The sequence below is a fragment of the Caretta caretta genome, chromosome 9 (genome assembly GCF_965140235.1).
Source record: "Caretta caretta isolate rCarCar2 chromosome 9, rCarCar1.hap1, whole genome shotgun sequence".
Classification (NCBI taxonomy): Eukaryota; Metazoa; Chordata; order Testudines; family Cheloniidae; genus Caretta; species Caretta caretta.
The window spans coordinates 9,409,976-9,425,637 of NC_134214.1; the positions used below are offsets into that span (position 1 = coordinate 9,409,976).

General features: G+C 49.8%; 1 protein-coding gene across 2 annotated transcripts in view; it reads left to right on the forward strand.

Annotated features, from left to right (window-relative positions):
- MCF2L2 (MCF.2 cell line derived transforming sequence-like 2) overlaps window positions 1-15,662 on the forward strand; it is a 317,075-nt gene that overhangs the window by 88,607 nt on the left and 212,806 nt on the right. For both annotated transcript variants that reach the window (XM_048863063.2, XM_048863066.2), the window contains one exon: window positions 14,199-14,313. In XM_048863063.2, coding sequence (XP_048719020.2) covers window positions 14,199-14,313 — 115 coding nt within the window. The remainder of the gene's footprint in view (window positions 1-14,198; window positions 14,314-15,662) is intronic.

Sequence of the window (15,662 nt, forward strand, 5' to 3'; positions counted from 1 at the left end):
CTCTGCTCTGCACCTAGGGTGGCCAACTTTCTAATCGCACAAAACTGAACACCCTAGCCCAGCTCCTTTCCCGAGGCCCTGCCCCGTTCACTACATTCCCCCTCACTCTGTGGCTTGCTCTCCCCACGGTGACTCACTTTCACTGGGCTGGGGCAGAGGCCAGGGGGTTGGGATGCGGGAGGGAGTGAGGGCTCCGGCTGGGGTTGCAGGTTCTGGGGTGGGGCTGGAGATGAGGGGTTTGGGGTGCAGGAGGGGGCTGGGGGCTGGGGCAGAGGGGTTCAGGGTGTGCGGGGGGGCTCTGGGCTGGGGCAAGGGGTTGGAGTGCAGGGGGGGGTGAGGGCTCCATCTTGGGGTGCAGGCTCTAGGGTGAGGCTGGGGATGAGGAGTTTGGGGTGTAGGAGGGGGCTCCAGGTTTGGGGGGTCAGGGCTGGTCAGGGGAATGGGGTGCAGGAGGGGGCACAGGCTCTGGGCTGGGGATGCAGGCTCTGGGACGGGGCCAGGGGATGAAGGGTTTGGGTTACAGGCGGGGCTCTGGGGTAGGGGGTTGGGGCTCGGGATTGGGATTGGGAGGCGGGCTTTCCTCAGGCAGCTCCTGGTCACCAGCGCAGCAGGTCTAAGGCAGACTGCCTGCCTGTCCTGGCACTGCGCTGCACGCCCCGGAAGCAGCCAGCAGGTCCGGCTCTTAGGCGGAGGTACAGTAGGCGTCTCTGTGCTCTGCTCGTGCCCGCAGACGCTGCCCCCGCAGCTCCCATTGGCCACGGTTCCCGGCCAATGGGAGCGTGGAGCTGGTGCGGAGGGCGGGGGCAGCGTGTGGAGCCCCATGGCCCCCCACCTAGGAGCCAGAGCTGCTGGCTGCTTCCGGGGTGCAGCGCGGAGCTAGGACAGATAGGGACTAGCCTGCCTTAGCTCTGCAGCACTGCCAACTGGACTTCTACTGGCCCGCTCGGTGGTGCTGAGCGGAGCCACCAAGGTCCCTTTTCGACCAGGCATTCCAGTCAAAAACTGGACACCTGGTCACCCTAGCTGCACCACACCCTTTGGGGCAGGGCCAAGAGTGGTGGAGGAGGTACTCAGCTGGTGTCGGAATACATTTCAAATATTTCTTACCCAGCTAGACCAGTCAGAGCAAGCGATGCCTTTTTCTGCCCCTTCAGCAGAAATCAATTCTAAGATTCAATTTCATTCCTTTGCTCTTGGGAGCAACTGAAAGTGGGAAGGATTTTTAAGCCAGACTCTTTTAAATCATGGAAGGTCTTTTGTTTAACCACTACCTAACTCAAACTAGTACTGAGCATTTTGGAGAAAGGATGCCTTTGTTAAAGGTCCACCACACCAGTTCTTCAATTAGCGTGTGAACGTTCACAACAAACACAATAACATGGGGATGGGTGAGTGTTTTCCAGGTTTTCTTCCATGATCATAACAAAAACTCAGAAACTCATCCATTTGCAGATCACTTATCAACTATCCTCATTAAATTCTAGAGTCAGCAGCACCCCAATGAGATAAATTAGGCAGTTCACACTGCTCCAAGCCATTGTTACAGAACTGTCAGAAGATTCATACAGATATCAGATTATGCCTGGTTCATAGCGTGTAGGTTTTCTTTGCAAGGATTTGACACTTACACCAACATTTTCAAACCTGGGTGGCCAGAGCCAGGTTCTCAAATCCACATGTAGGCACCTAGATAAAAGTGGCCTGATTCTCAAAGGTGCATTTCTCTCTGTAAATGCAATCCTCCTTTTCATCCCGCCAAGAGATTGTTTTCATCCAGTGAAAACAGGTCTGAGAGTTCTTTTCCCCCCATTCTGGTGTTAAAGTAATTCTCACTTAGGTGACCTCATCTGGGTTTTGAGCACTTCTATCCATTTTTTCCTACCATCGTGCTGCTTTTCATTGGTGATAGGGGAACCACAAATGGTTCAGAGTTTTGACGTTTGGCTGCTTTCAAACCGGAAATCTCCTGAGGTTTACAGTATTTCCTGATTCCAAATGCTCTGGTGTACCAATTCCTTGGCTGAATAGCCATCAGCACGGAAAGAATTCAGACCTACCCCAAAATTGCAGACTTCTGTCTTTCACACTAAAAGAGAATCTCTCCATTACCTGTAGTAGTCTCCGGCCTTATGGGTCATATCCGCAGCTCATATGAATGGGTCTATCTCGATTGAAGTCACAGGGTCTATGGTGATTTATATCAGTGAGGGTATAGCCTTATATATCCCTTTGTAGGAGCAGCCACTAGGGGTGACATGAACACAAACATATACAGGCAGGTCCAGTTCAGCAGGAACAACGTTCCTTGGGCTATTTTAGGACTTCTGCTTTTGATTGTGGTTGGAAGTGGCACCTTGAAATACAAATGTCACCCCCAAACTAATTCCGTTCTCATTCCAGCCAGCCCATCCGCCCATTGATTATTAAACTTTAGGGCCATCATTCCTTGTATGCCTATCATATTTCACAGGCTTCTGTCATCTCAGGGTATGTCTACACTTCAAATACTAGAGCTATTGCTTCAGTATAGACCAGTGGTTCTCAACCTATTTACCACTGTGGGCCGCATATGCAGCTCTCTATGTATTATGTGGGCTGCATCCATACAGTATATATATACTACCTGTATGGCCCTGAGGGTGTCACATGGGCCACCGCTGTGTGCTGATTGGGCTGCAAGTGGCTCATGGGTTGAGAACCGCTGGTGTAGACTCTGCCTATGCCAACGGAAAGGGTTCTTCTGGCAGTGTAGATAATCCACCTCCCCAGGAGGGGGTAGCTCAGGGTGACAGAAGATTTCTTCCATCAACCTAGCATCAGTGTTGAAGAGCCCAGGAAAGCCTTTAATACTTGAAGTCTTGCACTTCTTGCAAAAAAAGTCCTGACCATTTCCTTACAGGGGTCTTCTGCACAGTCTTGGCAACACAAGATGTGTTTGGTCTGCAGTATAGAAGTGTGTCGGAAGGCCAGCTGAAGTTTATTCAATCTGAGTTCTTGACCGTATATATGGTATAATGTCAACTTTTTGGCTATGCATTACTTTGGCTTCAGCAATTGCCTCTAAAACACAGGGGCATCCAAATAGGAAAGTCCAGGGGTTAGAGCAGAGGACTGGGAGACCAGCATTCCTAGTTTCTGTTACCTGCTATGACCCTGACTCTGTGACATTCAGCTGCTCCCTGTGCCTTTGCTGAGCCATCTTCATATGGATATACTCCAGTCTTTCCCATCCCTATACAACTCCAATACGTGAGACCTGGCTCTCTTCTGGGCTCTGAGCAGATGGGAGCAGTTATCCATTGACTAACGAGGGTTTTGTGTTGATTACATGGCACAGGAGATTCAAGACCAAAGACTTGTCTGTACAATGTGTTAGTCCGCACTAGAGGGATGTAAATTCTACTGCATGCCAGGGTGTTGTGCAGTATCTGGCCGGTGTAGACCCGGAGTTCCCTAGTGCATGTTAATGTAGGCCCATTTCAAACAGGACTACTTTAATGTGCATGAGGGAACACTGAGTCATGTCAGTTTGTGTGCGACACGCTAGTGCGCACTAGAATTTGCACCTCTGCAGCATGGACTAATGCACCGTTCAGACAAACCCTTAACGATACTGAATGAAAGGGAGACTGTTTACTGAAGCCACTGGAAACAGACCCTGTAGTGCTCTCTGGCTGCAAGACTAACAAAGTTTGTATGGCCTATGCCAGGAAGAGTGTAACAAGCCTTGTCTGGGACTCAGCAGTTATGGAAAAGGACTGCAGAGTGCCACGTAATGAAGCACCTACGCCACTTCGTGCACCACGTAGTGATGCCTTGGTGGTCTCCTATCCCAGAGCTTCACCCGACCACACTTAGCTTGTGAGATCTGATGGGAGCACAAGTTCACATGGCTAGATTCCTGATTATAAGCCACTACCCTCCATTCTATGATGCTATGATTTCCTTCTTTCAAAAACAACACTTTCGTTATGTGATTGCAGCAGGAACAACACAGATAAACTTTTTGCACTTTTATGTGATAGATTATGAGAGTGCTGCATTTGCTCCACTGATTTTGGAGGACCGATTACAGAAAGTTCGGTGGTACAAAAATGCTGGCTATTCTTAGGCGAAAGCAGGTGTGCATTAGAATGGAGGACCACTGGTAAGATGCTGTTCCTGAAATGCAGAAAGATTAATAACGTGCTGTGCAAATATGCTGTTTAAAAGAAAGAGTGTTGCTGCCCTCCTTCTGTTTGATCTGCTGTTTCACATGTTGTAATTATCTGTAATTACTGTCAGAAAAGAATCCAGTCTGTCAGTTCTGACAATAACAGAGCCTGTTAATAAATCACAAGCTCCTTAGAGAAAGTGTCATGAAGTGTATTAGCAGAGTTCCATTTTCTTAGCAAACCTAGGCAAGGGCCCAGTCTGCTTCCATTGAAATCAATGGCAACACTCCATTCGACTTCAATGGAAGAAGGATTACGTCTTAAAATAGACAGAGCTGGCTAATGCAAAGCAAATTTGTTTACTTTCTTGTTCATCTTTAGTCTATGACTTTTGGGTGAGTGAAGGGAAAAGGGGCTAGAGCTGAGTGTTGGGATTTTTTTTTTAAATAGCTGTTTTCTTGTTGCCTTGTGCAGTCTTGTAGTTGCCAAATTGAAAAGTGCCCATTCTGTGACATGAATTCAGAATCTGAAAATCAGGTCACCTATAGCCCCAAAGTTAGGTTTTGTAAGAAAACGCTTCAACAAAATCTCAGACCAATACAAATGTTCCTATGCATGTTTTAATTAATTTCCAATAGAACTAGTGTTTTAAACAAACAAACCTTCCCCTTTCCTGTTTGCAACCCAAACATCACTACATTGTGCTAGTGGATGAGAATCTGAAACTGACTAGTCCAGTAGTAAAGGCAAGAAGCAAACAAGGAGCATATGAAGTGTTTGCAAATTAGATTTAAAAATTAGTTAGTTACTTAACAGTCTCTGTTCTTGTCTAAAGAAAAGGAGTACTTGTGGCACCTTAGAAACTAACAAATTTATTTGAGCATAAGCTTGAAGGAGTCTGGGCACTGAACAATTTAATTTAAGGAATCACCCATAATGTGCACTGGCAGACACAGAATTTTCTATGAACACTTCATCGGATGCATTCAGTGGAAAGTGAGCTGTAGCTCACGAAAGCTTATGCTCAAATAAATTTGTTAGTCTCTACGGTGCCACAAGTACTCCTTTTCTTGTTGCGAATACAGACCAACACGGCTGCTACTCTGAAACCTGTTCTTGTCTAGTAACCCAGCTGGGACATTTGTGTTTTATACATACTGTTTTTTCCACTGATTTGCACCTTGCACAGTTGTTTATGCCAGTGCAATGTGAGTGTATAAAATGCTACCACGTCCGGATGGCACCTTTTTACGCTCCGTTTGCACAGTTGTAAATGACACAAGATGCATTGTAGGGGAGAATCCTATCCAGGATTTTTTTTTTACGCTGATAGTGTCCCTGTAATTGACGCACAAACTGAATAATAACCCTTGAATAAAAAGATGCATGCTATGTGGAATTAATTGGTTGCAAAGGCTTTGTTTGACACATTAGTTTGACACTAAAGTCTGAAAACCAGCTGTTTTGCAGCCTCACCAATGATTGAGGTGCTAAAGTGACGAGCTAGAGAGACAAAAAGTTGGTGTGTCTGTTGAAGGCTATCTCTTGGCTATGTTACAATGTGGGAGTGAAACTGGGGGTCAGGGCCCTGTCCATCACAGATGGAAAACACTACAATCCACAAATGATGACTTAATGATGGCTAAGAAAAATGGAAATAGCCTCAACCTGGTCCTCATTTGGTGAGCACCAAAGAACATCGTTCAGAGAGACAAGGTGGGTGCGGTAATGTCTTTTATTGGACCCACTTCAGCTGGTGAGAGAGACGCTGTTTCCAGGTCCACAGAGCTCTTCTTCAAGCCTGGGAAAACATTCAGCACAGTTCAGCAGACCTGGCAATCTCTATACAAGAGAATCCAGGAAACCTAAGTGAAGGGAATGCAGCAGGTTAGGGTTGTGCCTCTCAGCTGGGGGCTGAGAAGTGGAAGTGCTGATTCTCTGATTTTTCTTAATTCTCCCTGCTGTCTTTTTGAAGTCCTCCTCTGGGTTCCAGTGACACTCTGCTGGATTGTGGACAAGCTGGTTATATGCATGTCAGAGAAAGGGATGGTCCAGTGGTCTGAGCACGCCCCACATCCCAGCCCCTGCTGACCTCGGTGGCCCGCGCTCTTCACCTTTGCTCTTCTCAGTCCCGTGACGCTTTCTCCTTCTTGGCTTCCTGCCTCAGTTGTGCTGCCCCCTATCCCGGGAACAGCCTCCCGCCTTGTCCTGGTCTGCCGTGCACCCCCTTGCTCCTCTCAACCTCGCCTCCAACCACTCAGGAATACTCCCCTTGCTCTCCTCACCAACAACCTTCCCCCCTGCCCCAGCTCAGCTCCTGGATGCTGGCTCTGGCTTATTTATTTAGCTTGGGGCGGTTAATTCTTTTGACCAGTGCATGAGACTCAGTTTTCATCAGCTCTGCCCAGGTGCGCAGGGGCTGGGCACAGTTCCAAGGGGGCACGCGGGTACTGTGCCCATATGGGGTGAGCCGGCTGGGGCCACAGGCCAGCACAATCTGCACCGAGTTGTTAAGAGATGCAAACAGGATGGGGAGCTCTGAGGGTGTCCAAGCCTGGGAGACGAGACCGAGCTCCTGTCAGCTTTTAAGGAGGGGCTGGGGGGGAAGCTGTGCACTACCCTACACACCAGTACTTTAACTCCTGGTTGCACTCATTCAAAGGGTGAGAGAGCTGTGGACGCTCGGTTGGCGCCCTGGCTTCGCAGCTGCGCTCTGTAGCCCTTTGTTTGTCCAGTCTGGGACAAACTCCTCACTCCAGCAATGCACAGAGCATAAAGGTCTCATAAGGGACAGGGAGAGCAGTCCCTTAGGTGCAGGTCCAGCGGGAATCAACCCTGAGCTGTTCCATCTCACAAGCGTCAGTGTTGGGGTGTGGTGGGGGCAGGCCCAGGTTCTGTATCTGCTGTCATAGATCTGAGCAGCTGGGGGCCTCTCTAACTTGGGCTGGTTGGCCATGTCAGCCACCAGAATAGCCCAGAAGCCAGAGGGAGCAAAAGCGGCTACAGGCCACCTTTGCTCCCCGTCTCTTGGTCTGTGTCTTTTGCGCTGCACTTCCTGGAAGTGCAGGGCAGAATTTCACACCATGTGGAGTCACTCTGGATTCACCCCGGTATAAGTGATGTTAGAATGAAGTACTGGGAGGTGCTGTGCACCAAGCCATAGGATGTACTTAGCCTGCTTTGGGCCGAATTCCACAGCACTTACTCAGTCCTCATGCCAGTAGATCTTCAGTGGAAATTTTGCCTGAGTAAGGACAGTAGGATCTGGCTCATGATGGTCCCATTGGTTTTTAATTCATGTCCTCAGCCCTCCCAGTGACTTTAGTCATGGGTGCCTGGGCCCCTGACTGGACAACAAAGGGCTGCCTGGAACAAATTTGTGTAGTGTTGTGACTCTGTCTGCCAGGACGCAATGCTACTTGTTCCAATTTTACTGGGGGGACCCCCACCCCATCAGGACAGAGGAGTGGCCAGGCCCGGTTTCAGTGAGGGGCATTGCAACCTGGGGCACAGTGTTGCAACGCCACTCAAATTTGGGGCAGCTGGTCTAGTAAACTGGGCCCACTTCTTAGCAAAATTCTGGTTGTGCCCCTGTCTTAGGACAAATCACATTAACATAAGCCCTCCCCATGGCTCCCTAGAAAGGTTGCAGTTGGCCCGTTCAGAATCTGCAGAAATTAGCATAAAGATGTGAACGCAGCGAACACTGCAGCAAGGCCTAGTGTAATTTAAAAAAATAAATTGACAGTCCCGGCATTTTGAGATGGCTGGAAATCGTCTGCCAGAAACAGAGGGCGCTTTGCAAGCTCTTCTTGTGTGTAATGAGCTTCCCTCCCCTGTCATTAGCTCGTTAAATAAACTGACAGCAGGATTTTTCCTTGTAATCCATCTCCCCAGAAGCTATTGCTGATTCAGATATGGGTGAGGCTGAGGCAGACCATTTCTCATGTGTTTCCACTGCCAGTTGTCACATCGTATGCCTGATGTTCTGAGTCTTCCAGCATAATAATAATGCTTAGCATTTTCTGGTCCCAAATCTGTCCTCACTTACACCTGAGCAGTCTCACTTGTTTCAGTGCAGGGAAGCATCCGAGTGCAGATTTCAGTTTTCCTTCTTCTCCACATATTACTTAATCCATGAATTCTCCAAACACTCCTATGCACCAGTAAGTGGTGTCATCCCCTTTTCAGAGAAAAGAAGATCGAGGCAGAGAGATGCTAGGTGATCACAGAGCGTTGGTTTCAGAGTCCTTTTCAGAACCCAGGAATTCCTGGCTCTTAGTCCTCTGCTCAGATTGCTAGGCTACATGGCTGTCTCCTAAGATAACTTTATGATGTACTTTTCCCCATCTCAGAAGCATGGATGACCTCTTCAGGCAATGGGCCAAATTCCTTGGCCTCATTAATTCTGCTTTGCGCACACACTTTGAAGCTGGTTTAACTGGATTTCCCTTATGTAAAGAAATTCTCTAGTAGCACAGACCTTGCTACGTCGGCTCTATCTCCCCACCGCCTTGCTGCCCCTGGCAGAGGAGATGTGGCTGAGGAAAAGATGATGTTGGCTTGATTGCCCATGCACTGCACTGATCCTCAGATGACCAAACTCCTTCGGGGGGTGGGGTTGTTGGAGCAGGTGCAGATTAGGGCTTGTCTACAATGGGAAATTAACCAGAATAGCTATTGCACTTTAAATTCACATCCTACTTTAATCCAAAATACCTTTCAAGAGTAGACGAATCCTTGAGCAGCTGTGGGGCTAAAATAAAATCGACTGAGGAGGGTGGAACAAGAAAGCTTGGGGTGGGGATTGATGGAGGGGTGCCAAGAGCCCCTGAGATGTGCAGTGAGCTTGGCCTAGAGAAGCAATGAATAGGGTTGCCAACTTTCTATTGGCACAAAACCAAACACCCTAGTCCCGCCCGTTCCCTGAGGCCCTGCCTCCGCTCACTACATTCCCCCTCCTTCGGTGGCTTGCTCTCCTCCACCCTCACTCACTTTCGCTGGGCTGGGGCAGGGGGTTGGGGTGTGGAAGGGGGTGAGTGCTCTAAATGGGGTGTGCGTTCTGGAGTGGGGCCAGAAATGAGGGGTTCTGGGTGCGGGAGGGGGCTCTGGGCAGGGAGTTGGGGTGTGGAGGGGGTGAGGGCTCCATCTGGGGGTACAGGCTCTGGGGTGGGGCCGGGGATGAGGGGTTTGGGGTGCAGGAGGGGGCTTCAGGCTGGGGGGTGGGGCTGAGGGATACGGAATGTGGGAGGGGGCTGCAGGTTGAGGCAGGGGATCGGGGTGTGGGAGGGGTGAGGGCCAGGGATGAGGGGTTCAGGGTGTGTGTGTGTGGGGGGGGGCTCTAGGCTGGGTTAGGGGGTTGAGGTGCAGGGGGGATGAGGGCTCTGGGCTGGGGGTGCAGGCTCTGGGGTGCAGGAGGGGGCTGTGGGTTTGGGGAGGCTCAGAGCTGGGGCTTAGGGTGCAGGAGGGGGTACGGGCTTTGGGGTGGGGCTGGGGATGAGTGGTTTGGGGTGCAGGGGGGTGCTCAGACCATTGGGCGTGCAGAGCTGGTGCTCAGGATGGAGGCAGCGTGCAGACACCTGAGGCCCCCTGCCTAGGAGCCAGACCTGCTGGCCACTTCCGGAGCGCCGTGCAGTGCCCCCGGACAGGTAGGGATTAGCCTGCCTTAGCCCTGCTGCACCGCAGACTGGACCTTTAATGGCCCAGTCGGCAGTGCTGACCGGAGCTGCCAGGGTCCCTTTTCGACCGGGCGTTCCAGTCGAAAACGGGACCCCTGGTCACCCTATGAAGTGTGTTGGATTTCCTATGACATTACCCGTCTTGCCCACAAGATGTCACCATATATTCTCTCTGCAACTAAACACCCAGTGGTTTGATGCGCTTCAGCCTCATAAGCAAGCCCATGAACAGAATCTGGATCAGTGCAGATTGCGGCAACAATCTGCCCAGGGAAAAGTCTGATTAATTGTGGATGGTGACATATTCCAGCCCACTGCTGCCTACGGATAAATTGGATGTGATGGAACCAGCAGGGAACTGAGGTTTGCCACCAACCAGGGTTAATGTGAAGTCCGTGGCCTATAAGTAAGTTCAGTGCAGCACTGATAATAATCACTTTTGCTTGCTGTCTGGCTGAGATCCAGTTTAATAGCTGTGGGACTGTATTCTCCCCTGGCAGGAAGCGTCTACTGGATGAGTTAATACAGTAGGTGGTCTTTTCCATCTGTAACTAAAATGATCCTATGGATTAGAAGGGAGCAAAAAGAGGTCAACATTTGAGAATGTCCTAACAAAGCCACCCCTTTACCAAGCATCTAGACTGAAAAACTGCTTTTATGCAGAACTCCCGGAGACTGACTTGGGGAGACAAGAGGAAGCATTTGTCAGGCTCTCTGGAGTGGCTCATGACTGTGAGTGCCTACCTCAGGCCAGACTGTCAGAAAACAGGGCAGATACCCCAAACTGATGGTGTGTTCTGTAATTAGATTTCACTGAGCCAGTCTTACCATGAAGTCACAGACAGTCCTTAGACTCTCCAGTCTATCTTGCCAGTCAGACAAACTGGACTTTATAATAAAGCTTCGCTTATACCAAAAATCCCATCACATTCAGGTTGCTTCCAGTCCCAAGAGACCAGTCACTTACCCCAGATCAACTGGCACTCTAGATCTTACTCCAAAGACAACGTTGGCAGCCAATTTTCTAGTAACTAACTAAAGGTTTATTAGCTAAGAAAAGGAAATGAGAGTTTTTGAGAGGTTAAAGCAGGTAAAATATATGCACAGTAAGTCATAGTTTGTCATTCCAAATGGTGACAGTGATCTAATAAATTGCCAGTTTCCCAAAAGTCTTTTCAGGGTACCCAGACTATCTCTGGGGATTCATAGATTCATAGATATTTAGGTCAGAAGGGACCATTATGATCATCTGCTTTGCATTTAGAAAAGGAGGACTTGTTGCACCTTAGAGACTAACAAATTTATTAGAGCATAAGCTTTTGTGAGCTACAGCTCACTTTGGTATATTTCCCTGTAAGAGTCCACACAGTCCCGAGATGCAGGATCTTTCCTTGAATCCAGCTTCTTCTCACAGAAAAAAGATGACAATATCTCTACCTGCGTAGGCTTTTCCTTTGATGACAGAGAATGAGGAATGCGTTTTTAATCTTTAAACTGCGATGATCACACACAATGACCCTGTGCTTTGAAATTTTCTATTAAAGTTCTTCATTTGCATTCCTGAAGGCTTCTTTCTTGGTTTATGGGTTATTTAGTTACAGGGTTAACACAATGTCAGTGTTTGCTACTGCATTATAAAGGGGATACAGATAAGTGAAAACAATGCATGTAACATCCCTCTAGTTTTTATGAAGTTTAAACACCAAATACACTCTTATACATTTAACAATCACTTTGATCTGTACTGATACACCTGAATTGGCCTGGGGCTGTGTCATAAGCTGACACCTGGTCTGCCAGCGTCACAGTGTTATGTTAATGAAACAGTTAATGTGTTGAGAAGCTGGCCTGGATGGGGATCACTGGTGGGACAAATGAGGGTGCATTCAAACTCAGTCACTTTCTCATTCAATATTGTCTTAAAGAGGGCTAGATCCTCCACTGGTGTAGTGCATCTCCGTGGAAGCCAATGGAATGAGGCTGGTTTATGCTGGCTGAGGATCTTTGAAACCCATAGTTTCAAGCCAAAGTGTGGGGCCAGCCTAGGTGAGAAGGACATGGAGCAGGAGCATGTACCTGGCAACCTAATGGCAAGTATGGCGGACAGAAATAGCCTGAGCTCTTTCTGAAACTAAACATGATGTAAAATGGGCCACTTCCAGGATGCCCTCCCCCACCCTGAGGGCAGATCTCTTCCTTCCCCAAACAGAGGAGTGAGGTCAAACTTCCTCTCTCTCCAGCATCCCACAGATACCCCTCCACAGCTTGTCCGCCGTGAAGGGGGCACTCATGGGCAGCGTGTGAACCGCAGGCTGGGGGAGGCTAGCCCCCAGCCCCGCCCCTTCAGCCCAAGGCCATGCCCCTTCCACACATTCCCACTGCCGGAGGGGGCCCCTCCCCCTGCAGCTACTGGCCCACACCCTAGGCTAGCCTCCCCTGCCCTGGAGTGCCAGAAGGGCGGGTGGCGTGGCCCCAGCCCTGGAGCGCAAGAAGGGCATGTGGCCTAAGCCCCCAGCGCGGGAGGGCAGATGGCATGGTCCCAGCTCAAGCTGGGGCCGCTGCTCAGGGGGACTGGAGCCTCACCGCCACGCTCAGAGCAGGCAGGAAGCAGGAGGGGCGCCCTGGGGGTGGGGCCACGCCTGGCAGTTTGGGGAGGCACAGCCTCCCCCAGCCTATGATTCCCGCTGCCCATGGGGGCACTGATCCCCTAGCTAAAACCTGCTGCACTTTGGGGGCTGGGCCAAGGCAGGATGGGGAAGAGCAAAGAACTTCCCGCCCTCTGTTGCTCATGCCAGTTTCTGGGTGGCGATGTATTAACCGCTGGCTGCAGCTCCCCTCTGTGACTGCAGCTAAAGACAGCTTGGCTCCTCTAGGGGCCAGACTGCCAAGTAGGGGAGAGAGGGGGGCCTGTAGGGCAGCATGGAGGCAGGAGCTGTGGGAGGATGATGGGGACTCTTCCACAGAATGCATGGGGTTTGGCAAGCCCTGCCCCAAAGGGATAATTCCCTGGAAACTCCCCAAGGAGAAGGCCACAGAGTTTACCTTTAGGCAGGAGCGATGTGGAGCACAATCCCGGCTGAGGCAGATCTTTCCTTGTCTCAGGGAGATAGGAAGGAGTGCTGCAGGGTTTAACCCTTTACTGGGTTTGCAGTCAGGACCAAATAGCTGATTTTATCGAGATGGGCAGAGGGAGGGGAGGGACTCACTGAAGATCCTTAGCTGCAATTATAGGATGGGACACCTTCAGTAAAAACCCTGAACGTTCTCACTCCCTTACTTATTGCCATCCTGTTTGTCTGTACTTTCACTTAAGCTCTTATTCCGCACCAGTTGAAGTCAGTTGAAAGAATCCCATTAACTTTAATGGGTTTTGGATTAAATCCTTATTCCTCCGCACAGCTGCAGAGCTGCTAATCCGGAAACCGGGTTTGGGGACTGACCTGGGGATTCATGCTTTGTGCAGTGGACACTAGGCCCTTCAGAAGAGTGACAAGCCTGATTGCTAAGTTACTATCCTACGCTATGTACGTCACTATATTAGTGGCTTAATTCCCCATTGAGCTGAGTAATGTAACAGGAAAACCAGAGATGGACGTGGGCCACAAAGCTGAGATCTCCACCCAGACTTCCCTAAAGTTTGGGGGGAGGTTGGATCCTGGGTTTGGATCAGCCCATCCTAGAGACGGGAGCCAGGCATGAAGTGTGACCTGGAGGTTCCTCAGGCAGGCCTGGGCCTGTACAAGGAGGGGTGGGTGGGTGTGTGTGTTGATTGAGCAGTTAATAAAGGGGTGGATAGATAGTAAGCAAAACTTGTTGATTAGTTTAAAGCACCCCTCTTTGAGTATTTTTGTGAATGAAAGCCCCAAAGCTTGGTTTGTTCCTGGAATTTTATTATTCAAATATTATTTAATATTTAGCATTCTGAGGCCCTAGTAGGTTCAGCATCCACATCCCATTATTCTAGGTACTGCACAAATACACAGGGAGACCCCAAGGAGCTTACAGTCACCAACCAAGACTGCAGGTATCTGTGAATCCTGAAAACTTCACAAATGATCACTTGAGACAGAGGCAAAGCCATGAAGTGACTTGACCAAGGTCACATAACCATTCAGTGGCAGAGCCAGGAACAGACCCCCATGGGCCAGATTCTAAGCTGGTGTAAATTGGCATAATGGAGCTACATTGATTTATACAAACTGAGAATCTGTCCCCAGATCTCCTGTGTCCCAGTCTGGAGCCTTATCCACAGGATCACACCTCTTCTCAGTGAGGAACATGCTAACGTTTCATGACACACTGTGCATTGGCTGATCCTCTGCTCTCAGGACGTTTCTAACCTCTTGAAAACTTCTCTTATTTGCAGGAGGCAGAGGGAAGGACGGGGCACCCATTATAACTTTCCCAGAGTGTGCGGGGTTCAGCGATATACCCGACGAGGATTTTCTGAACGTTCTGACTTATTTAACCAGCATTCCCAGGTGAGCCAAAGCACAAAGGCCTGCTGTCTCCCTGCAGTTTCACTTCCCGAGTGGATCACTGCTTTACTTTGTGTTCACTGTTTTAGAACTTCTGAGAGGTTGCAGTCTGGTGGCCCTGCAGAACCAGGGCCGCTAGTCATCCAGCATGGAATTCACCCCTGTGCAAAAGACCAGGTCAAGGCCTATGTACGACTTAAGTCCCACTTCAGTCATACATAGGCCTGGAGCAGGTTTTCTGCACAGGAGTGAATTTCACCCACACACAACAGGTACAGCGCAGGCTTCCCCAGGCGGCCCTGCCCTCTTCTTCACACACAACAGAGGAAGAACCAGAGCTCTGACTCTGCATGTGTGCTTTATGGCAAGATTACAGAAGGTGGGGACTGCCAGGGGCGAGACTGGTGCACTGCAAAGCCTTGCTACTCTGCAGTTTGTTAATTCACCCTCAGCAACTGTCTTTCCCTATTTCCCAGCACAGAGTGAGTAGCAGAGGGCTATAGTATGGTCTTTACACAATATACTACAATAGTGTGGCTATACACACTAGAACAATCTTGCTGTAAATGTTATAGCATTGGTAGTAGATGGTTTTTCATTTTGCTGTCAAAGTCAAGGGAGACATCGAGGTAGAAAACAATTTGACCAGGAAGAGGGGTATAGGCTATTAGATTGTGGGGAAGGTTACATATGGTTCCACCAGATAGTGTACGGTGCATTTTGAAAAGAAATACATTCTGCTTGTCGAGATGTTCAGCATATAAAATGCTTCATTGCCACAGAGCAGAAGATAAAGATTGATCAGTATCCATTCCAGGCAGAGGAGGAGGTTCTGCCTTTGCAGGTCAGTGTAGTGGGGCGGCTGCCCCACTCCAAGATAAAAGTTGGCCCTGATAAGAGGGCTGTGGCTGGGAAAAGCAGTGAGAGCAGCTGAGTGAGTAGCTGACCACAGGTGTGGCCAGCTCAGTCAGGCCCCAGCTGGCCCTGATAAGAGGGCTGTGGGCCAGGAGCTGGGAGAGTCTCACTCCAGCCCTGGGGTGGGAAGGGCTAGCTGCCTGAGAGCAAGGTACCTGAAGTAGAGCAGTGCTGGGGAAGGATAAGAGGAGCTGGGGAGCTCCAGACTGGTAAACCCCCAGGCTGTAGGCCGTGGTGAAGGCCTACAAAGGTACTGGGGCACAAAGGTGCAGCCTGGGTATAGGCAAAGGCAGCTGGTCCTAACCCCTTGCCAGTGATGAGTGACCATTACAGACTGCAGTCTGCCCCAGTGAATGGGGGACTAAATGATGACTGGCAGTAGCCACTGAGGCAAGTTGGGTTTAGAGGATTGGGGGTTCCCCTCAGAGGGGAGACCC